The following is a 23,201-nucleotide window of genomic DNA, read 5'->3' on the forward strand; positions in this document are numbered from 1 at the left end:
TTAGCATGGTAGTATTGCTTTCAATGACATAAACCTGTTCCAATATCCTAATTCAAAATGGTCCACATACATATGGACATGGAGACAAACTTCATCTCTTTTACTTAGTTATTTTTGAGAACTATGCTAGGTGAAGTTAACAATTTGTTTCTCAGAGTGACAAGTCTAAATGGGGATAGTAAAAGAGTATGGAAACAGCTACATGAATGTATAAAAAGAAATGGCTTTGAACAGTCTTAAAGACCACCAGAAGTGGCACAAGTGTGGCAGAAACAGAGGAGGTTCCCATTTGCTCTTTGTTAAAATCAGTGAAAGGCACTGTCTCTGGTCTCTGTGAAGAACACCCCTTGCTTATCAGAGTAATGATTAAGAGGATCATACTACATCTGCTTGCAATTTTTTTTATTACCATCTAAAATGTTTTGTGTGCTCCATGAGCAAAGGTTTAGCTGATGAAGGGACAAATTATTGCATTCCACAGCGCTCAGCAAATTATTCAATTGAACAGGAGGAAATGAAGACACAAAATTAAAATCTAGGAGATAAAAGGAAATCTAAACATATCCTACAGTTTGCTTTTTTTCGGTGCAATTGTCTTAAGCATAGGAACAGGACAAACTTTCTGGTAATGGAAGCAGTCTCAAATGTTTTCTCCATGTCATGCTGATCATTACATTTTGCAAAAAAGCTGGTGTGCTCTGGGATCAAAACTATTCTGTTTGCCATTCATTTCTGAATTTCCAAACATCCACTTTTGATTAAAGTTCACCCTTTTAAAATGGTAGATGTGGAGTCCAAAGTCAATATTTCCTTACAGACGCAAGTGCCTTCCCCAGAGCATCTCCAGTCTGTGAGCTGCCTGCTGCCCCACTTCCTCTGTTTGCTGCAAAAACAAAAGACAGAATGTAAAAACAGGCAGAGACATCTTACAGTTTTCTATTCTGAGTCCACTTACTCATAATTTAATTGCATTTTAATGCTAATTATATCACATTAATCTTTAATTAGATTTAATTTGTTTGCTAAGGTAGATGTCAAATATATTCATGTTACAGATTTATAGATAAAAATATAAACTTGACATCTTGGATGGAAAAAATAGCCTTTTTGTAACTATTTTGGCAGACTTTTTTTTTCAAATTAAGGGGTAATAATTAAGGAAGAATAACATTAAGTTCATATTAAAATAATCCATTTTTAAAATTTTGGTCTTTGTGGTAAAAAAAACTTTGCTGGTTTTCTTAACTCATTCATTATACATGAAATTTAGCTATATCTGCTACTTTTATGTTTCAAAGGCCCGAAATATAAAATGAAGGGAGAGGGACAGGCTAGAAGATAAAGAATGGAAGAAACTTTCTACATATTTGTCTTCCATGTCACTGACACGATGAAGCATTAGGTCTCTCAAATTTAGCCGGTCTCTTATTTCACTGGTACATTTATTTCACATTGTTTATAAGATGTTATCTCCACTCCTCAACTCTGAATAAGTTGGCAAAGAACACAGAAGCTTTGTCATGTACATTAAAGATATCGATCCTTTCTTTGAGGTGTGCCATATGTACCTTTGGTAGTTATGGGGATTTTTCACAGTTCTGATAATATGAAAAATAAATAATTTGGCCAGTCTCCTGTTGAGATCCCTTTGGCATTAGGGAGATATTTATAATACATGTATGTTGTATTCATTAAAGGCTCACATGCTAGGATCTCAAAGTACCTTACAGACATACTAATTAAATAAAACCTCTTAACGGTCTCAGGAGATGGGTGTTATCGCTGTTTGGTGGAAGAGGAGAAAATCTTAAGTCTGTTGATTAAATTCAACAAGGCCTCATTGCACATTTACATAATTAAAAAAACACAAAGATGAATCACTCTTTTCAAGTAGGTCCGCTTATTTTCTAGTCTTGCCCTTGAACTAACGGACCCTACTTGCTCTTGTGAGATTTGCCTACTCACAATGAAGCTTCTCACTCTGCTCAACCCTGCTGTGAAATGGTAATGCTGTTTTCATGTTACATTTATGAGGGGGTGAAAAAGGGTTACAATAGCCTCGTATTGAGACATGATTAAAAACAGTGGCAAAAAAAAACCTCTGTGAAGAAAACTTTTGCTAAGCAAGTGCTTCATGATAATTCCAATAACTTACCATGCCTTATTTTTTATTGGGGGAAGAGGAGAAGGGGAATTGTTGGGAGGAAAGATAGTAGTTGTCTAGGTACTAGAACTATTTTTGAGAGTTGCCTCCAATCAACTTTACTACGTAACATATTTTTAAAAGGGTTTTTCTTGTTGCTTTTCTCCTAAACTGATCCCAGTATATTATACAAAAACAACATATCAAGTAGTTAAAAAAGTGATTAACAAACGGATGAAAGATCTGCATGGATTATTAGAGAGAAAAATTAGGAACGTTAGACGGTTCATCCATACCACTGTGGATGGGTGGCCAGGAGGGTATCTGCCTCACTGTTCTTTCAAACTTTCTTCTGAATTACTTTCAGAGGCAGAATCTTCCCTTCCACTTCAATTCTTCTTCACTACGTAAACGCTTAAATATTCATAATCCTTACTTATTGTCTTGTCTTACGCTGTAGAGTCATTTCTGACCCATAGCGACTCCACGGACACATGCCTCCCAGACCCCCCTGCTCTCCATCTGCAATCGTGCTGGTAGTGTATCCGTAGAGTTTTCTTGGTTCAAAAAATATGGAAGTGGTTTACCATTGCCTTCTTCCAAGCAGGAAACTTGTCTCCACCCTCGACTCTCTCCCATGCCGCTGTTGCCCAGCACAGGTGAGTTCTGATTTGTAGCAGATTGCCTTCCACTGGCTAGCCACTGGCCAAGCTAGGAATGGAATGGACAGGCTCTGCTTGACTCTCCATCTCGTAGTTGAGACTGGTAGAGTTCTGGAAACTCTCAAGGTACGTACGTTCCTGAGAGGGTAAATCCTTCCCTATAGCACTTATTATTTTAAGCCCTTCCTAGGCTGTACACTAAACTAAGCCAATCAGGTTGGACACAGTCCATGTCCCACATGAAATTCACAGTCTTAATCCCATTTGACAGACGAAGTAACTGAGGCACAGAGAAGTTAAGTAACTTGCCCAAGGTCACACAGCTGAGAAGCGGCAGAGCCACGTCCTTCTGTTTCCCAGGCCCACACTCAAACCTTTAGGCAACACCGCTTCTCTACTTACACATCTATCTTATATACTCTATGACTTCTTCATGAGTAATTTATATATCTGTCACCACTACACTGCAAATCCCTTGGGGGCAGAGAATACTGAATCTATCCTACTCTCTCAAGAACTTAGTACAGTGCTCTGCACGTAGCAGGTGCTCAACAAATGAATAACTAACTGAGTAGCAGAGAGAGGGATAAGAGATCATGGAATTGCAGAAAAGTCAAACAATTCTGATTGATATCCTTCTTTACCCAATTGGCTAAAAGGGATTCACTGAGATGTGTGGTTTTTTAAAATAAATTTAATCTTGGGAAAGCATGAATTTGTATCTTTGCTTTAATGGTTAGCCTATTTTCATATGATATTTCAGGTATTTGCCAATTACTAAATATTATGAGGACATTTTAGGTCAGCATGGATATTTATACTGAAGTTTCCCCTGCATGCATATTTTTAAAAAATTTTTAAATATCTCTCTATTCACAGCAACGTAGGTAATGTCTAAGGATATGCCGGTAGCCTGCCTTCTGGCATTATGGAGTCTAGAGAAAAATGCTTTGGCTATCCTGAAAAAGGTAATAAGAATGTTTTCTGAATCACACAAAGAAGTAAATAGATTAATACTGAAACATGATATGCCTGAAAATTTCACTAACATGTCATACTTAAGACAAAAGCCTCTTCCTAAAAGAGAACACTGAAACTTCAAGTATTAAAAAATGCAATATTATTCCAATCAAATATTGCTTCCTGATTTGCTTGCTTTTGGGGTAAAATAAAATTTACACATTTGAAAATGTATAAATGTATATGACAATAGTTTATTTCTGATCTCAGCATATTTTGGAATGAGATCTCCAGGAAATAAATGCTATACAGTTAACTCTACTAAACCAAACTGGGAAACTCAACATTGGTACCCACACTGATGACAAGAGAATCCCCCAAATACAGAAGGCATAGAATCAATACAGGTCAAACCTATTACAAGGCATACAAATATAAAATCAAGAAAGTGAATTAAAATCTCCTTGTAACTCAATTTTTCTTTTTCTTATTTCTTTCTTAAAAAAGAGTGACAAGCATTTATAAGGTGGGGATACTGAGGCTTAAAAAAAGAGTAAGAGTGGACAATAAGGGGCTAGATCAGATTGCGTGTAATTACAAAAGGTAAGACTAACAGCAGAGCAAAGAGATGCACAAACACAATTTGTTATGGTAACTGCTTACAGGAGAGTAACGTGGCCAAAATGGAAACATTATATAAGGAAAGAACAGCTGAACAGTTGCAGTGAATGCCTTAAATCTAAAAAAGGGTTTTCAAGGTCAGGTGATCTTGGCTTTGATACGCTGGTCTTTGAACATCAGGCTCTCAAAGACACACATTAGACATAAGTGGGTGCAATCCTCCAACCTTTTCCTACTCAGAAGATACTGTTCAAATCTTCTATTATTCAAACATGTCTAAGTAGTTTCAAATTACACCCGACCAAATTTTTCCTTTATTTAAAAAATAAAAACAGATAGGCACCAGTGATTATTTTGAGGGAGAAATTAAGTGAATTATTTAATCTTTTGGGTGCACTTGTTTCTAACATATTTCCATAACCTTGTACTCAACGAAAAGTAACTTCAGAATAGTTGTGTAAAGATGTAGTATGTACTTGGTATCATGAAGACAAAAGGAAATTTTATACAAATAAATACCAGATTTGATTTTTCCAGGATGCAACATACTTAATAAACAAATTATTCTAAAAGTCTAGACTTCTATTAAAAGAAAAAAAAGGAAATACTGTTTACTGAACTAAGCTCATGCCTATTTGTTGTCTTGCTCAAGCTATTATCTTTTAGTTAGGGGCAGTATAAATGCATGCCTTTATATCTCTATGCTCTGCACTGACATTAATTTGAAGGGTGCAATATTGAGTGGATTTGTAATCTTGAAAAAGAGGTTACTAATACTGTCAGCAAGACTCAGGAGGCTTGGATGAGTGTGTATTGCTACTGTCTGGAATATTTTATAAAGAGCCCCTGTCCTAGGTTCTGGACCACACCTTGCTTGGCCTCATCTCTGGGAAAGTACCCCAACTTTAAAAAAAACACAAAAACAAAAGCTCAAATGAGTTACACTTATGACCCAACACCAAATAATTTAAAATCTGAAAATAAAAAAGTTTAGCAAATGTAACCCCATAACTTAAAACAGTGGACACAATGAAGATAAACCAATGAAATTAGTGTTTTATGGTATAAACAGCTATATAGTCTCAGCTAATCCATGTGTCTGAGAAATGCTGACAAAGAAGATAGAGTTCTCAAGGAAGCCTGATATTAAACATTTTTTTTTCCCATTATAGATCACTTAAAGCTCTTTATAGGGGGAGATCTAGCCATGTAGGAAGGAGATCAATCATAGCACTATGTGCAGGATGTGGAAGAGAGCTTCTATTTCCTTGGTTATTATTAATAATTGTTGGCCAGACTAAACTAAGAATGCTAACACTAACGAACACAATTCACAACTTTTTTTGCTCTGTCATAGTGCATCATTTAACTGAATTTTGAAAGATCAAGATTCTTGCAAAATATTAGCACAATATTATGTGACTATTCCAATAATAGAATGACTGAAATCATGACCTCTGGAGGAAACATATGAAGATTCTACTACCAAATCCACATATTGCACTGTGTTATGACATACAAATCAATCAATGGTGTTTATTGAGCACTTACTGTGTGTAGATCAATGACACTTGTACTTGCAAATGGGTCATTAGAAAGAAAAGCTAGATTTACAGATGTGATAGATATTCCAAAGTAAACTTTAGCACACACTTATTTAAAGTTATCTCAGAAGCCAGTTCTTTCAATACTTTTTTCCCTATTTTCAGATCCTTAAAATATTGCAATTATCTTACATAGAAAGATACATCGCAAGTCTAATAAAAACAATGACAGTAATTACACTTGATTGCCTAGTTCTTCTAGATATAATACACTATCCCAAATAAAAGTATACTACTAAAGTAGAACTGGAATTACTGTTTCTTTGTATCAACATTTTATAGGTCCAGCATATTATTTAGAGATTATCTTTCTATAATAAAACTAAAAGCACACTTTTCCATATAATTCTTGTGACATATGAAAGTTAAGTATTTTAAATTCCACTTTTTAAATCCATGGTAAATTCTGTGTTGGTAGCTGCATATTTTATAAAGTATTCTGTGAGCAGGAAACATGTCTACCATCTAACTCTGCTGCATTGGTACAGTGCTCTGAACACAGTAAGTGCTCAATAAATATGATCGATTGATATTCTAAACTCATTTTTTAAGCCAGTGTAATTTCAATTTTTTTAGCTACATATTTTATGTTGCTAGCAAAATTTTGATATCCATGACTCTTGGAGATATAGGGAATCTGCATCATCAAAGGCATTATTCCTTCATTGTTCAATCCCAGTCAGCCTCATTATTTTTTTTTTCTCAGGTTAGTCTCAAATCTCAATTTTTATTTTCAAATAAAAAGAGAAGTTAGACTACTCGGCTTCTTGAAACTGATTTAGGAAGATAAGGGTGAAATTTACCTTTGGAGACACCTGAAAAAGTTTCAAATGCCCAAGGCAAATTATATTAAATCAGGCTTTATCCTCTAGCTTTCCAGTTAATCCCTTCTTTGGCAGGTTGCAGTAACATATTTCATAAGGAAGAGTTATCAATGATAATAGAGGTTTTATACTGTGCATGAGAAGCGACATCCCAGACAGCAACCCCATTATAGAAGGATTGTATTGAATTTCTTCTTCACCAAGAAAACATGAAAACTACATTGCCCATGTGTTAATGCTTGAACCCCATTCTTACTGCATTAGTACTGCTTACAGTCATTTTATACAGAATCATGTGTGTAATTGGAAACATGTGCTGGGCTATGTGTTCCCTATTTACCAATTATTTAATTAGTTCAGTTTGTTCTTTGAGATATAGGCCAGTGCAATATTTCTTTTACTTCCTGTGCATTTAAGTAGAAGTGAGTAGATGCCAAATATTTTAGAAAATGTACAGATGTATTCGATTAATCTCTGTAGTTAGGAAAGTATCAGTAACATCAGAGGAGAAGTTTCTCTTCTCATTATATAGACATGGTGCCATCACTGATTTCTACCACACTCTGTGAGAATCAAACCAACCGCTGAGGCCTTGAACCACAGAGAAGCCCGAGACTCCCTGTAACTAGTCAGTGCAAATGAAATTTATTTTTGTACTTTGAGATTGTAAGCATCTTCCCTTTAGGAAGCAGGGCTATAGAGTTCATCCAAAGATTAGGCATTCTGGATTCCATTTCAGGCCTTGTCACTGATTCTTTGTGGCCTTGGATGAATCAGTCTTCTCTCTGCCTATCTGCCAGCTTTCTCTCCCACCCCTGCCTTAATAAAATTGGCTTTGCCAGATTGACAGATTTCACTAAACTACTCTTAGGCTTCATCATCCATTGTAGTATAGTGTGAGAGTCCTAAACAGTGCAAGAAACTCTAAATAAATAAATGTTATCTTCTGGCTTCCACAGCATTCTCTCCCTCTTTATGAATCAGTTCTCCTTCCATGGACTCTGTACTTCTTCAGTCATCTGTTTCCTTTAATAGCAAGGGCCTCATGTAGCTTTTGACCACTAGCCCGATGCTATGTAAAATTAACAAGCCAGTGTCTGAGCCACGTCATAAGGATACTATGTGTATCTAAAAGATGATTATTAATGGATTTATTTTTAGGGAGGAAAATGTCTATCCCACTGCACCTGCATCTGGGCTTTTTCTAACCCAGCATTATTGTTAGGCTTAAAATGGTGGTGGTTTCCTGTCAGCCCTTGGCAAACCTCTGCCTGTCCTCAAATCATCCTCCTTAATACAAACTTTTCTTCCACCTCTGGTTTCACACCTCCCTCCAAAAACCTCAAAAGGAAAATACTCAAACTAGAGAGACATGAAACCCAAATCTGTACAGCTAAGTAAATGGATGATCATTAATACTATTTTGTAACTAAACCTCATGATTAGAGGAGATGGGGCTTTCCATCAGCCTAACCATGTGTGAAGTGGAATATGTGGTCTGTCTTTCTGCTCTGTAGGTACTTTCTTCTTCTCTAGGTCCTTTCATGAAAATCTCGAAGATGTTTCCTTACCCCACTTCTTGTTTTCAAATTTTGCAAAACCCTATATGACTACAAACAGAACTACCCTGTGGTTCTTTATCCACGGTTTTTCAAGATCAAACAGATGCAAAGGGTTTGCATAAGTTATGGTCTGCAAATTAGCCATGATGGAAAAACTTGACTGAATCTGCTGCTGAGTGAAACTTGGGAGGCTTTTTTTTTTTTAGCGCTAGTACTTAGCTTGGTGGCTAATGGCACCAAACAGGTTTTCCTGTCATACTCTTTCTTCCGCGGCCATTTGGGAATATTGCCAAAGTAAGGAGGCTTTGTCTCCCTAAAAATCTGACTCATATGTACTCATTTAAATTCACATCAGCGTCGCTAAATCCCCAAAGTTCAGTTTCACATGGCACAAATAGAAAGGACAGCTATGGTCAGCTCGTCACATTTTTTTTTTTCATATGGAAGCGATTGTAAGACTAAAGCTGGTACCCCTAAAATAAAACTCTCAAGCCATAACTAGTATTCTGTAAACTGGATGGCTAAAAGTAGACTTACTCTAAGCAAAAAAGAGCTCTTTCATTTCTAATTTTCTCTGCGGAATGCATTCACACAGAGATATCTTTATGACTCACCCATTATGCTGTCTGTTCCATTAGCGGGTGGTGTACAGGAAGAAGCGCTGTAATGGTTTGAACCACTACGATGAAAAGTGGACATTGGAGGAAGGCTGGAATTGATGTCTGCTGAGGAGTGTGATGGGTAGCTCTGTGCAAAATTCAGAAGAAAAAGATGGAATTGTAAACAAAGAACACTTCCAAGCCTTAACTCTGCCCTGTCTCACTCTAAGCCATTGTTTCTTTATCCATTTTCTTTCCTTAAAATCTAAAATGTCACTATGAATGGACACACCTGATACTTCAAAGAGTAAAATGAGTAATCTGTTTGAGGTCCGTAGAGATGTTTGAATATAAGCACGTCACAAAAAAAAGAAAGCTGCACTCAGGACCACCATAAGTCAATAACTTAAAAAAAAAGCACTTGAAAATATCTTCAGAATTTTCACTATACTTGATTTCAAGTCATCTCTATGAGATTTCCTAATGTATTTTAAAGTAGTTATCTGTGAAAAATTTCAGATCTTAATATTAAAGAGACTACATCATAAACCAATTAATCTAAATACCATTTATCGCCAAATCAGATTTATCCTTTGAATGGCAAGTAGTGAATTAACACTCTTCAGTCTAAAAATGGATCACCTGGCTGACATATAAAGTGTACAAACTGGTATCAGGTCAACAGTGGCAATGCTTTATACATGATTCTTCTCTGTCCCATGAGATTGTGAGCCTCACGTGAAACCAAGTTATCTTGTACCCACTCCAGTACTTAATTCAGTATATGGTACATAATATGCACTTATTAAATATCATAGCTATTATTATTCTTATTGCTTATCCTGAACAAGAACTGAATTAAAAAAAAATGCCTTTGTGTGTTCTCTATAATAACCACTAACCAAACTGTGGAATTTTCATTAACAGATTATCTTTCTGAAATCTAAAAGTATAGCTCAGTTTTCTGAGTTCATAGGGTGGCATTTTTAGAGATTTCATAAGTAGGATACAAAATTGTTTGTGCTTGATGAGGGTGAAAGAACAGTGAACATTTTTTCTGCTTCAATTTTTTGGATAAGGAGATTGGATTGATGGCAGCATTTTTATATTTGTTTCTCAGAATTCTGGGTAGTAGAAGTCTTCTTTGAGGCACTAGTATTATTATTATTAGTAGTAATCAAATTTCTTAAGTGATTACTGTGTGCAGACTTCTGTGCTAAGCACTGGAGGAAATACACAGTTGTCTGTCTCTTGTGGAACTCAGTCTAGTCCATTTCTATTCTTAGCTTCATTTGGGTATGTCAGAAAGCTCTTCGTGTGTAGCTGATACTGAGTTAACATTGATTTTGGTTGTGTTTGTATTGCCATATTATACATTTTTGGGCACACTTCATAACTCCCACATGGTTAAGATAACCAGCCATATGGTTTTATATCAGACAATCCAGTTCTCAGTTGGTCTGTCTCCTATCCAGTCTGGATACGACCCAGAAAACCTTTATATCTGGTAATTTTATTTTCAGAGCCAGTCTCCCTCCACCAGAGCTCCCACTACTGAATTCCACTGATCAGTAGCAATGCCCAAATCCAGAGGGATCTGTTCTGGGCTGAGGATTTCATTCCTCTTTTTCCAGTATCCAGAATTTTGTCAGAGCTTCTCTAACCACAATCACAGTGCCTAGCACAATACTCTGTTGACAATCAAGACTATCTTGATTTTTTTTAAAATCATTACAACTTTATATAAGATGTGTAGAAGACAATAATAAGTGATAGAACAGTGTCTTCAGTTTAGGAATGAAGGAATGTAAAAACATCCCTCAAAAACAGTCTAGTTGAGACCATATTTCAATCAATGCAAGGAGTAAATGAAAATATAGACAACTACTGTATATGAGGAAATTGGCCTGAGATTAATTTGGGAAATAAAAACAAAAATGCGGGGAAGAGAGACCACTATGGCAGATCAGGAAATTTTCTTCCTTTCACATGATCATTACCTAAACAATTTATCATACTGCTTTATTTTCATAGTCTTCCTTTTTGTATTGTTGGTAATGATTTTTTTTAGCCTCATGAGAAAAAACTGTCTCAAGGTATCTTTTGACATATTTTGAAAATTGCAGAAGAGAGGTAATAAAGTGAATTTTGTCCTGGGTTAATATTTACTGCACTTTCATCTTGAGAGGAGTGGGAAGGACTGTAAGGTCCACTAGACTGTACACTCCTTTAGGGCAGGGATTGTGTCTTCCAACTCTATTGTACTACAGCATGGTACAGCACTATCCCAAGGTCTTAGTACAGTTAGTTAGCACAGTTAATCCTGCTCTTAGTACAGCTCTTGCACACCATACACCCTCAAAATATACCACCGACAGACTGAAGTATAAAGGTTGGAGGGAAAGCTTCTGCTATCATTCACCTAACTTAAAGGAATGGTGGATTGCAGCTTTACTGCTTAAAATCAGAAGAGCAAATGTAGAAAGAAGGTGTGTGAAGACTTCTTAAAAACTACATTTAAATACAGGGTACAACTGGGAGTTTTAAAAGTCATGACAAACTTTTAGAATCACTTGAATTTTGGGGAAATGACCAAAAAAAATTTTCATGCTTCATCACGTTAAACTTAAAGAGCTAGATTAGAGTTTGGAAGGCTGAAAGGACACATATGCCAGAGAATGCCTTGGGAGAAAAGGGAATTAAAGAAAACTCAGAAAGGAACAAATAGATGTACACGATTCTCGGATAGATAATTCCTGGTAAATTCTATTTTTCTGGAACATTTTTTCCTTAAAAATACTTAGCATTGGACAGCAACCTCTACCATCACCAGTGTCTATTTCTGCTATCTTAGCTGTCCTGGATCCCAAGTTTCTTAAAAAGTTTTAGGGATGGACAAATGGCTTTATTTGGGGAATATCATTTCTTGATACTCAGAAATGGATCTCTCGGTCTCTCTAGAGGTGAATTTCTCTAATGTTACCTTTGTCCAGATGATTAATCTGATGAAGAATAAAATAGTAACAACTGTTCTATTAGTTAAGCGCTTACTATATGCTAAGGACTGGACTATGCACTTTGGTAGGTACATCATCAGGTCCCATAGGGGGTTTACAGTCTAAGTAGGAGAGAGAACAGGTACTGAATTCTCATTTTTCAGATGAGGGAACTGAGACATAGTTCCTTGTGACTATGTTCCATAGTTCCTTAAGTGACATGCCCAACATCACACAGCAGACAACTGGGAGAACTGGGATTAAAACCCAGTCCTCTTTGGTCCATGCTTTTTCCACCAGGCCACGGCACTTCTCTGGGTCTAGGGAATGACCTACACCACGGTGATATCCAGATACACAGGATTTAGCATTCTTGAAAAAGGCAAGAAAATAAAGATTGGGAATAATAGGAGAATTGTAATGTCTTTCCACTAAAGGCCCTTGCAGCAGCCCGTTATTCTTGTCTATCCACCACTTTCATTATTTGCAAATATTTTTGTCTGCTTCCCCCATTTGGTTATAAATTCCTTTAGAGCAGGGGATATGTATTTTGCTTCTGCTGTACTTTCCCAATATCTGTAAGCTTCTTAAGGGGAAGGATTGTGTCTGCCAACTATACCCTCCCGAATGCTTAGTTCAGTGTTCTGTACAAAGTAAGCACTCAATAACAAAGCATATCATTGAATGATTTAGTGGCATGCTTTATATTCAACATGGCTCAGTGGAAAGAGCACGGGCTAGTGAGTCAGAGGTCATGGGTTCGAATCCTGGCTCTGTCACTTGTCAGCTGTGTGACTGTGGGCAAGTCACTTAACTTCTCTGGACCTCAGTTACCTCACCTGTAAAATGGGGATTAAGACTGTGAGCCTCACGTGGGATAACCTGATTGCCATGTATCTACCCCGGCATTTAGAACTGTGCTCTGCATGTAGTAAGTGTTTAACACATACCAACATTATTATTATTATTATTATATTCAGTAGGTATTAAAAACCCCCCATAGATTGATTGATGGAATTATAAGGCCAAGGTACTTTGGAGTTATCTGAGACTTCTAGGTTGGGCCCCAGTACAGGTCTCTAGATTTCTGGGGAGGCCTATAATGAGAACTACTTCCCTAGCTGTCATTTTTATCCCATTCTGCTCCTTCTTTGCCACCAGGCACTAATGGTGCCTGGTGTTCAACTCAGTGATCAGGCTCCAGTAACCTTAGGAGTAGCTCTGCAAGGACTATTTTCACACCCAATTAATAATGCAAAGGGCAACATTGGAACAGTTGGCAGAACATTTGGAACAAAATTCAAGAAATAGTTTTAAAGCAGATTTAACAAAGTGACAGAGGTTAAAATTTGAGAATTCAAGAGCTGGATGGCTTCTAGCTAAGGTTTCCGGGGATGGATGGTCTCAAGAGATTTAAGGACTATGCACTCACCAACCCAGGAGAATAAGCAGATTCCAAAATCCCTTTCGGAAATCAATGTCTAGCAACATATTCTCTCTACTGGGAAAGGGGTGTGTGAGATATAATGTTCTAAATTATTTTTCTCTAATGTGAACACTGGAGAAGCTATTAGCTGTGGGATTCTGTTGGTCTGTACCTTTTAAAGGTTGAAATTATAAAGTAATAGTATTTATTAAGCGCTTACTGTGTGCAGAGAGCACTGTACTAATGCTGGGAGAGAATACACAGTTAGGAAATATCACAGTCCCTGTGTCTCATTGGGCTCACAGTCTAAAGGAAATCAAGTAGTTCAGTATGAACCAAAAAAATGGAAATAAGAGGATGACAGTGTTGTTCGACTGGTATTGTTGATAGGTGGTGTTAGATGACTGTAAACTCTTCTGTTCCACTGTAAGCTCCTTGAGGACGGTGATTATGTCTACTAACCGTCTGTATTCTCCCAAGCAGTATAGCATACAGTGCTCTGCCCATACAAGTGATTAATAAGATCAGTGAAGTAGCATGGCCTAATGGTTAGAGCACAGGCCTGGGAGTCAAAAGGAGCTGGGTTCTAAACCCAGCTCTAACACTGGCTTGCTGTGCGACCTTGAGCAAGACACTTAACTTCTCTGGGTCTCATTTACCTCATCTGTAAATGGAGATTAAAGCTGTGAGCCCTATGTAGGATGTAGACTGCGCCCAACCTGATTACCTTCTAACTACCCAAGCGCTTACAACAGTGCGTGGCATATAGTAAGTGCTTAATCCACAAGTTTTAAATTATCACCAGTAATATAATCATTAATGAATACCATTGATTAATTAATGAATAGACAATGGTTAATGTTGTTTGTAAAAGTGATGCAGGATTTTATAATCTAACCTGAGAGCATGGGGAACCATATCTTCAGCAAGAAAGTTGACAGAGTCATCCAAATAATTCTGCCCAAATTCCTTCCCATTGACTGAATTATCCAGATAATTAAAGAAAACACAGAGTGGTTTCAGCTGAAGTAATCTGGATCAGTTCTTTACTTAAATTCATTGGGTAATTGTTGATTTTCTACTTTTCTTTCTACTAAGTAGAACTGATTTTGAGTATGTAAACATAAGTAATGGCTGTTGCTTTAAAATGAAAGGCCAATGGCTTTACAATGTGTGCTTAAATTACCACCAGAAGTTATATTCAATGGGGTTTATAATTATTAAAATAACTAGAATTGTGCTTATTGTATTTAATAATTTGATATTTTTCAAGTCAGCAGGTTAAAACTGTACCAGAATGCTAGGAGGAGAATTACCACTTTTAAATTCACATAAAGTGATTTTTTAAAAATTAGTTAATTTGTCACATGTACGAATGAGGCATGCCCGGTCAAACTCTGCTTTAGGCTGTCCATATGCCACTTAATTCTGCTACATCCTTCAGCATTGATAAAGCTCATTGATAGTGCCATCATCTTCAAAAAAGATAACTATTCATTCTCTTTCTTTTTTCTCCTACATAAACCATATAGACTTTTGTATTCCAAACATGCAAGTGAAATATAATTCTAATATAACTGAAGTATAAAAGTATATATGAGAAAGGAGGGTTTAGCTATATACCACTTGTACAAGGTGCACAAACTAGCGAAACTCTTAAAGAAATTAACAGTATGAGCATTGTACCCCAAGTGGATGATGTCTCCTGTGATAAACGTTCAGTTTGCATTGCAACCGAGATCACAGAACACTCTGCTCATGATTTGGTTATAGCGAGAAGGATTCCAGTTCCATCTCTAAAGGTCATTACTGCACTGTTTCCACTGGAAAAACAATACTCTTTCATGGAGGGCAAGAATGATCGCAGGCTTTCTAGCTGGATGTGCTTTCTTGGCCTTGATCCATTCACAGGGCAGATAGGTGATTTATCTATGATAGATTCAGAACTGATGACATTCTGAACCCAACCTTCTGTGAAAAACACAGTTCCTCTCCAAGGAGGTCACTTTTTTTGAGTCACATGATCTCTTAGTGGTCCAAAAAAAAAAAATGAGTCCCTTCATGATGTTTCAGAAAGGATGCTGTGGTTTCCTTTCCAAGTCTGAAGACAAATATAAGCGAACACGATTCTTCTCAAACAGTGGACACATCATAGCCAGGTAACTGGGGCAAGGCCCTGACCTGACCTTGGCCACCTGGAAACATGATCCTTGATTCTTTTTTCTCAGGGTAACTGAACAAATTCTACAGTTTGTTTAACCAGGGCTTCGTCTGGTGGCTTGATGTGCTTTTGAATTCGAAGTGAAACTACATAGTCTCCAAACTTTTTTCCTAAACCTGCAGGTTTTCTTTAGCTTGAGTTACAGGAAGAAAAGGTCTTTCAGGGGCAGAATGTGAAGCACTAGCCCAGTTTACTTTGCAAACACTATCCCAGTTTATGTACTTTTATTTCCTGGTCGGGACTGACTTGGACATTTCCAAAGAGTTAGACTCTTCAAGAAAGTGCAGGGGAAAGACAGAGTTAGGACACACTGGGGAAAAAAGAGCACTAAGATGGGCCCGTCTCTTCCCAAGTCCCTAAACAGTCAGATTTCTTTTGTGGAATCATGAGATCAAATAGAATTGTAAAGTTATTCTGTTTATATTGAACCTGATTCATTGGGTTACCCTTACGAGGGTCCAGCTAAGCCTGCCTTAAGGCCACGCACGTTAGCCAAGATCTTGTCCTCGAGTAGGTGTGCTTATGGGTTAGTGCCTGCATCAAGGGCAGGATCACTGGGCAGCGGGAGAGCTCTGAGCTCCCACTGGGATCGTGAGAAGTGCAGCTGCCTGGTTCAGACTCTTCTGAGCCCCTGGGTTTTCCCTGAACAGAGCTACAGCTGCACTGGGCCCCTTCCCCAGAGGTCTCCCCTGTACAGGGCAGATCCCCCAAGGTTTCCCTGCATCCCAAAACAGGGCAAGATGCCCATGACAAGAGACCATATGCATATGTCCAGAAAAAAGGTAACGATCTCCCATAGCCTGACTTCCAAGTATTTTCCTTACCAAACGGTCATGTGGATGCAGGCTGCAGTAGCTGCTAGACTGTGGAATATGGGAAGAATTGCCCAGCATTCCTCCGTACCCGGGCTGATTCATTCCACTGGAGGAGCTCCAAGGGTCACTGCTGTGATGGCCATCTGCAAAGGAGAAAGAAAAGGATGGCTTCCTGAAGACCTTAAACCCTGCCCAGCCCAATGGAACAGTATTATTCTACATCTTATGTGCTCAATGCATCCTTGTTAATTGCCTAAGCTGGAGGACAAACCATAAAAAATTGGCTATATATTGCTGTTCTACCTCTGAGGGGCTGCACATATTTAACATAAAAAGCACACTCTTAATACAAAATTAAGCTGAAGAGAGCAACTGTGCATAACAATTTCATAGTGAATTATACCAAGTCAGCAGGGGAACTAAGGCTAAAGAAAAGTTTCCCGGCAGCTTTCCTACTCCTTTCCTCACACAAACAACTAAATTAGTGTTAAAAGCATCTAGGAATAAAATGACTGAACAAGATAAAGACTGCAAAAAGTACTCCAAATGACAAAAATTTCAAGGCTGTGCTTTCATAAATTTTGAAAGCTGACGTAAAAGTTCAACTATACTTTGCCTCTTTGATTAAAAAAGGGAGCTAATTAGACAACATTCAGGGAAGTGGTAAGATCAGGGCTGGATTTTGGGTTTTCACACATGAATAAAGCCAGTCAAAAGAATTTAGTGAGGTCCGCAGTGGGTTGAACACTGTACTGAGCACCGAGGAGAGTACAACAGAGCTAGAAGACCTGATTGATATCTGTCCTCAAGGAGCCTATACAGTGCAAGGTATATTTGTCACACAGGAACTCCATTTAGAACATACCATTAAAAGAAGTGGGTTTAAAAACTTCATTTGAGGCTGTGTTCAAAGAGTTTTCAATTAAAAAATCTTACTGAGGAATGATTTCAAATTGCACACCTAAGATTTCTTCAGGCAAAATGTATCTCTAGGATGTTTTACTTTCAGGTAACACTGCAAAGTTGTGTTGGGATTTTGATGTGCAAATTCATCTCTTTTTGCTGAACATTTTATAGTTGGATAAGGTAGTACATGACTAAACTTGTTGGATAGTGAGATGTAAATCTCTGTGGGTGAAAAGGAAACCCTTATTAGGAACAGCACTATTGGGATATCAAGTATTCCTTCTTTAATAATTGGAATGTACCCAATGTAAATGTAAGGACAGTCAAATAATCTATTGTATTCTTCATTAATTATAATTCTTCCATTTGTTAGAAACTGAATTAATAATAACGGTATTTAAGTTGCTTACTCTCTGTCGAGCACTGTTCTAAGCACTAGGATAGATACAAGGTAATCAGGCTGGACATAGTCCCTGCCCCACAGAATCTTAACGCCATAGTCTTAACCCCATTTTTCAGATGAGATAACTGAAGCACTGAGAAGTTAAGTGACTTGCCCAAGGTCACAAAGAAGATAAATGGGAAACTGGGATTAGAATCCAGGTCTTTCTGACTCCAAAGCTCGTGCTCTTTTCACTAAGCCACACTGCCCTTTTCATTTGTATTTATTCTTACTGGATTCTGTTGGCTTCTGTTACAGGACCCTTTCGAGATCTGGATGGTAAAACTTTCTTTTTCCTTTATCATGGATGATTTTTACTTTCTCTTTTCTAATGGACTGGGAAAAAACTAAGGAAATGTTTTGGCGTTTTTGTTACAGGTGGCAGATTTTACGTGGCTGTTCCGATAACAAGAAGGATTCTGTGTATATAAGGGAAGATGCCTTCATTGGGAAAAACTCTGGGCTTGCTAATAACATGTGAATCACAAGAATTCTAAAATTTAATTCCAATACTTTCTACTGCAATTATGAGTTGGTTGAATAGCTAAACAATCCAAATGGTTCCTATTCAGATACAAGCAATACTAGGGGGCTATATCTGGGGCAGCCTCTGTGGCTCAACGGGCCCCAGGACTTGATTTTACACCACCAGGTGTTCACATATGCACAGGCAGCAGGTGGACAGCAAGAGTCTCCATTCCCAGGCCGGCAGTACAATCATCAGTGTATTGCCCACTTCACAGGGCCATGGGGGCAACTGCTCTCATGGCTGGAACCAGAGAGATTTCAGTTCAGAGCTAAAAAGACCCAAAATAGCAGGTTTTCTTTGGCCTATTAGCTCTTTGAATCCTTTCCTCCTAGTCCAAAACCCTGATGACTAAAATCCCCATTCCCTTACTAAGCTGGTGCTCATAATGCAATCAGACCCTGTTGCTCATCAATGCTGATGAGAACGTATTTCTCTGCCATTCCTTCGTATTTATGCCTACAAAACTTTTTTTCCCACTTGATTGCACTGATAAATATTTTCAGTCTTTCACACTGGAAAAACACCTACATTATCCAGCCTTTGGCCACTTGGCTGTAAGCTCATTGTGGGAAGGGTATGTATCTGTTTATTCTTATATTGTACTCTTCCAAGTGCTAAGTATAATGCTCTGCACACAGTAAGCGCTCAATAAATGTGATTGACTGACTGACTGACTCACTAGGATCTGCCACTGATGCCGGTGTTGATGGACTATTTCTTCTTGAATCACACAATCTGGTGGTAGTGGTGGTCCTGAGTTAGTCAGGATGACCACCTCATTCTTGCTGCAATGCTGACATCGGTGCAGCAGCCCCAGAGACACCATTTTGTGGCCTTCGAAACATGGGAGGTTATTCCTACAGTGTGGGGGGGACCTTGTTTTGATGTCTGTCTCCCCCCCTTCTAGACTGTGAGCGCGTTGTGGGCAGGGATTGTCTCTGTTGCTGAACTGTACTTTCTAAGCGATAGGTATATTGCTCTGCACACAGTATGAGCTTAATAAATATGATTGATTGAATGACCAGTATCCTGGGATGGCGTGAGGTTGGGTGCCTTGAGGTTCTTAGACCCGCCAGGAGTTTTAGAAGAGCTTTGAAAACTTGTTCTTGGCTGCCAATGTCCTTGAGAACCAGTCCTCTACATTGAAAATGCTCCCTACTCCAATCCCCCAGACCTGTAAAGGATCCGGGGAGGACCTGCAGTTCAGACCAGGCCGCACAATCTGGCCAGGAATCCTGGAAGACATCCAGATCCAAAATGGCAGTTGGGCATTCTGACTCAACCGCTGTGATTCCTAGGTCGATGTACTCTGGTTGGAGTAGGTGTGCACCTTCTTCATTCCCCAAATCAAGCATGAGGCAGGGGAAAGCTAGTTGCCACCAGAAGTTACTATGCTTCATATTGAGAAGCAGCATGGCCAGATGGAAAGAGCAGGGGATAAAGAGTCAGAAGGTTCTGAATTCTAATTCCAGCTCTGCCTCTAATTCCAGCGCTTAGCACAGCGAGTGGCACATAGAAAGTGCTAAATATGGTACAGTAAGTATTGCTATTACTGAGTGGTATAGCACTGTGGAGCTCCAATATGGGAAATTTACCCCAGGTTGTACAAGCTGGCAAAGTTTGGGACCTTATTCATGCAAATACTGCATTTTAAGGGAGGCACCATAATACCACCAACTTCTTAAACAGGAAAAGACTCCTTGAAATATTCTGGGTCTGACTCTGCTCACCTACAGGGGTCTCTCTGGTAACTCATAACACTTACTCTCTCAGAGAAGTTCAACATAGAGAAGGGGCAGGGGAAAGGAGGATTACAGTAGATAAGGATTTGAACATCTCTTCTTTGTCTGTCTTTATCCAGATAGGGTAAGAGTTGTCTGTGGGGCCTCAGCCCAGCCCAACCCATTTCTATTCAGTTAAGTGATGACAGAAGGCAAAGAAAAACAATTAACTTTGGAGACTTGGGGCAGTGCCCAAGCCTGGATGAACCCAAATGGGCACAGACTGGTGCCAGCCTGACCTGGCCCCAAGGATTAAGGACCCATGGGATCCACAAACTGAAGTGAACCTACGCAGGCTTTGCCTGGAGGCTTTCTGGGAGAACACTGGACTCAGTACTCACCTATTCCCATCAGCTAATACTTTTTGTCTGAATCAAACTAGGGATTTTATATTTTTAAATTCTTGAGGAGACCAATGTTTTTATGCTAATATTATAATGCATTAAATATCCAGAGAAGGAGTCCGTTATATTGTACTCTCCCAATGCTTAGTACAGTACTCTGCACACAGTAAGCACTCAATAAATATGAATATATCTTCCCCAAATTTCCATTTTCTTCCAGAATATTTTCTCCATCTAACTTCAATGTTTTGTAATTTCACATCTTCAACTTCAGCCAGATCCTGGTACTTCAACCAGATCCTTTGATTTTTCTCTACTGCAAGACAGGAGGTTTGAGGTTCAAAGAATATTAAAGATTTCAGCCAACGTATTGGCTAGGTCTACAAATGTATTTTTGGAAAGGATTTTTCTTTTTTGCTTAAAATACTTGGATCAAGTAATTCCATAACTCTTTAGAAGTAAGGTCATTGTGGACAGAGAACGGGTCTGTTTCACTGTACTCTTCTGGGCACTTAGCACATTGTTCTGCACACAGTAAGCAGTCACTAAATACCCACTGAAGAAGTAGATATAACCTGGCGTCAAGCCAGCCATATGACACCATTTGTGGAGAGCTTCCCTTGCATTCAGGAGTTGGCCTTAGTGGAGCCTTCCACGTATCCCTGTTCTGTCCTGGGAACTCTGATGACAACAGTTCCCCCCTCTGTCTAATCGGCAGAGGACACGTTGACCTTTTCCAGGCTACAGGACCTTTTACCAAACTGTGCTGCCATCCTGAGGAGGTTCATAGTAACAGGGGAGCAGAGGAGATTTTGTTGAGTATCACAGGCCCATGAGGAGACATATACAGTACCAAAGCCAGTATTTAATTCATTTATTCTAATCATGTTTATTGTGCACTTCCTGTGTGCAAAGTACTGTACTAAGTGCTTGGAAATATACAATGTAACAAAAAGCACCCGTTCCCTACTCACAATGAGCTTACAGTCTAGAGGGAATAACTGTGGTATTTGTTAAATGCTTACTATGTGCCAGGCACTATGCTAAGTGCTGGGGCGGATACAAGCAAATCGGGTTGGACACAGTCCCTGTCTACGCGGGACTCACAGTCCCAATCCCCATTTTACAAATGAGGTAACTGTTTAATATCTGCATAGACTCAAACAAATGCACTTTACTAATCTGGGGATATCTCTACAAAAAGAACTGCTTGTTGGTACAATAGAATGAAGACCGGAAATCCCTCAAGCAATCAAAGGCCCGCACTGCTAAGGAAGTGGGAACAAAAGTGTGTTCTCTTTTCTGTGACTTAGTTTTGCCCCAGGTAGATCAGCAGTGGTCGAATTTCATCAGACAGGAGCCATCAATTTATGTGAGGTAACTACTATTCTTAGTACTCCCATCCAAAGCTCGGTACTCCTATCCATAAAACTACAGAACTAGTCCTCCCTCCATAAAACTAGCTGTTCTTCCATAGTCTCAATATGAGTTAAGGAAAATGGTGGTGAAATTAGCCAGTCCTTTCTGCTATTTGAACTGGATATGTTTTCGTTACCAATGTTCCAAGGGGCAAAGTTCAAGAGTCCTTGAAAGGAAAAATGAGAAGGCAAATGAAACTCTGTGATGTATGGATGATGTATGGTACATGAAACCCCCTGACATATTTTGAAATGAGCTGCATTCTATAGCAATTAAATTCTATTCAGGCTTGTTATCACACGCATATGAGTTTGTCAATGCAAACTCATAAAAATACATATTTTACATATGGAGTGCTTTTCTCAGAAAAGTTAATATTTATCATAGTCTCTTGATATTGGCATAGCGGTTGCTTTGAAAGAATTGGAGAAATATTTCTACTTTCCTTGAAAATAAATGACATGCCAGGGTAAATTATAACTTTTACAATTCAACTGATTTTGTCTCGTATTATCCCACCCACAGGCATCTTGTGTTTTTCCTCCCGGGGTGGAGTCAACCACTCCCCTTCCCACCCAATCATTAGATTAACCTCTCCCAACTCTCAAGAGGTTTCTAGCAAGAAAGGCTCCTGTTCTGGGGACCGATCATCAGCCAGTAGGGCTGAAGGGCAGGAGAAAGGAGACCTGCTATTTGGAGGAGCAAGCATGACTTAATGGGAAGAGCATGGTCTTGGGAGTCAGAGGATCTGCCTTCTAATCCCGGCTCTGCACTTGTCTGCTGTGTGACTTTGGGCAAGTCACTGAACTTCCCTGTGCCTCAGTTTCCTAATTTGTAAAAGGGGTATTAAATCCTACTCCCTCCTACTTAGACTGTGAGCCAACCTGGACACAGAGACTGTGACCGACATGATTAACTTGTAGCTATCTCAGTGCTTAGAACAGTGCTTGGCTCATAATAAGTGCTTACCAAGTATAATAACAGTGAGAAGAATAATGATGATAGTAGTGGTAATAATGATAATAATAATAATTCATTCATCCATGATGGTGATGCAGCGATCACTGAACCATCCTTTCAGGAAGTTTTGGGGCTACTCAGAAACATGGCATTCCACCAAAAGAATATTGATATTCCTGGCCAAGAAGGCAATCACTGACAATTATTCTGTCGGCAGTTCCTGACTGAAAGCAGGTGACAAATATTTAGTGTAAGTCTGGGGATATGTGTGGGTATGTGCATGTCTCAGGGGATGGATGGCACCTTCTGTTCTTTTCCAACCCCTTCTACTTCTTTGCACCTTCTCTAACTTCCCCACATTCCATTCCCTTCATCCCTCCTTGCTCC

General features: G+C 38.7%; 1 protein-coding gene across 11 annotated transcripts in view; it reads right to left on the reverse strand.

The window, feature by feature from the left end:
* Positions 1–23,201, reverse strand: part of TCF4 (transcription factor 4) — a 413,931-nt gene that overhangs the window by 48,371 nt on the left and 342,359 nt on the right. For all 11 annotated transcript variants that reach the window (XM_029059030.2, XM_016226204.3, XM_029059033.2 and 8 more), the window contains 3 exons: positions 16,443–16,576; positions 8,991–9,123; positions 816–883 (listed from right to left, as the gene is read on the reverse strand). In XM_029059030.2, the coding sequence (XP_028914863.1) occupies positions 816–883; positions 8,991–9,123; positions 16,443–16,576 (335 nt within the window). The remainder of the gene's footprint in view (positions 1–815; positions 884–8,990; positions 9,124–16,442; positions 16,577–23,201) is intronic.

This window comes from Ornithorhynchus anatinus, chromosome 3 (genome assembly GCF_004115215.2).
Source record: "Ornithorhynchus anatinus isolate Pmale09 chromosome 3, mOrnAna1.pri.v4, whole genome shotgun sequence".
Classification (NCBI taxonomy): domain Eukaryota; kingdom Metazoa; phylum Chordata; class Mammalia; order Monotremata; family Ornithorhynchidae; genus Ornithorhynchus; species Ornithorhynchus anatinus.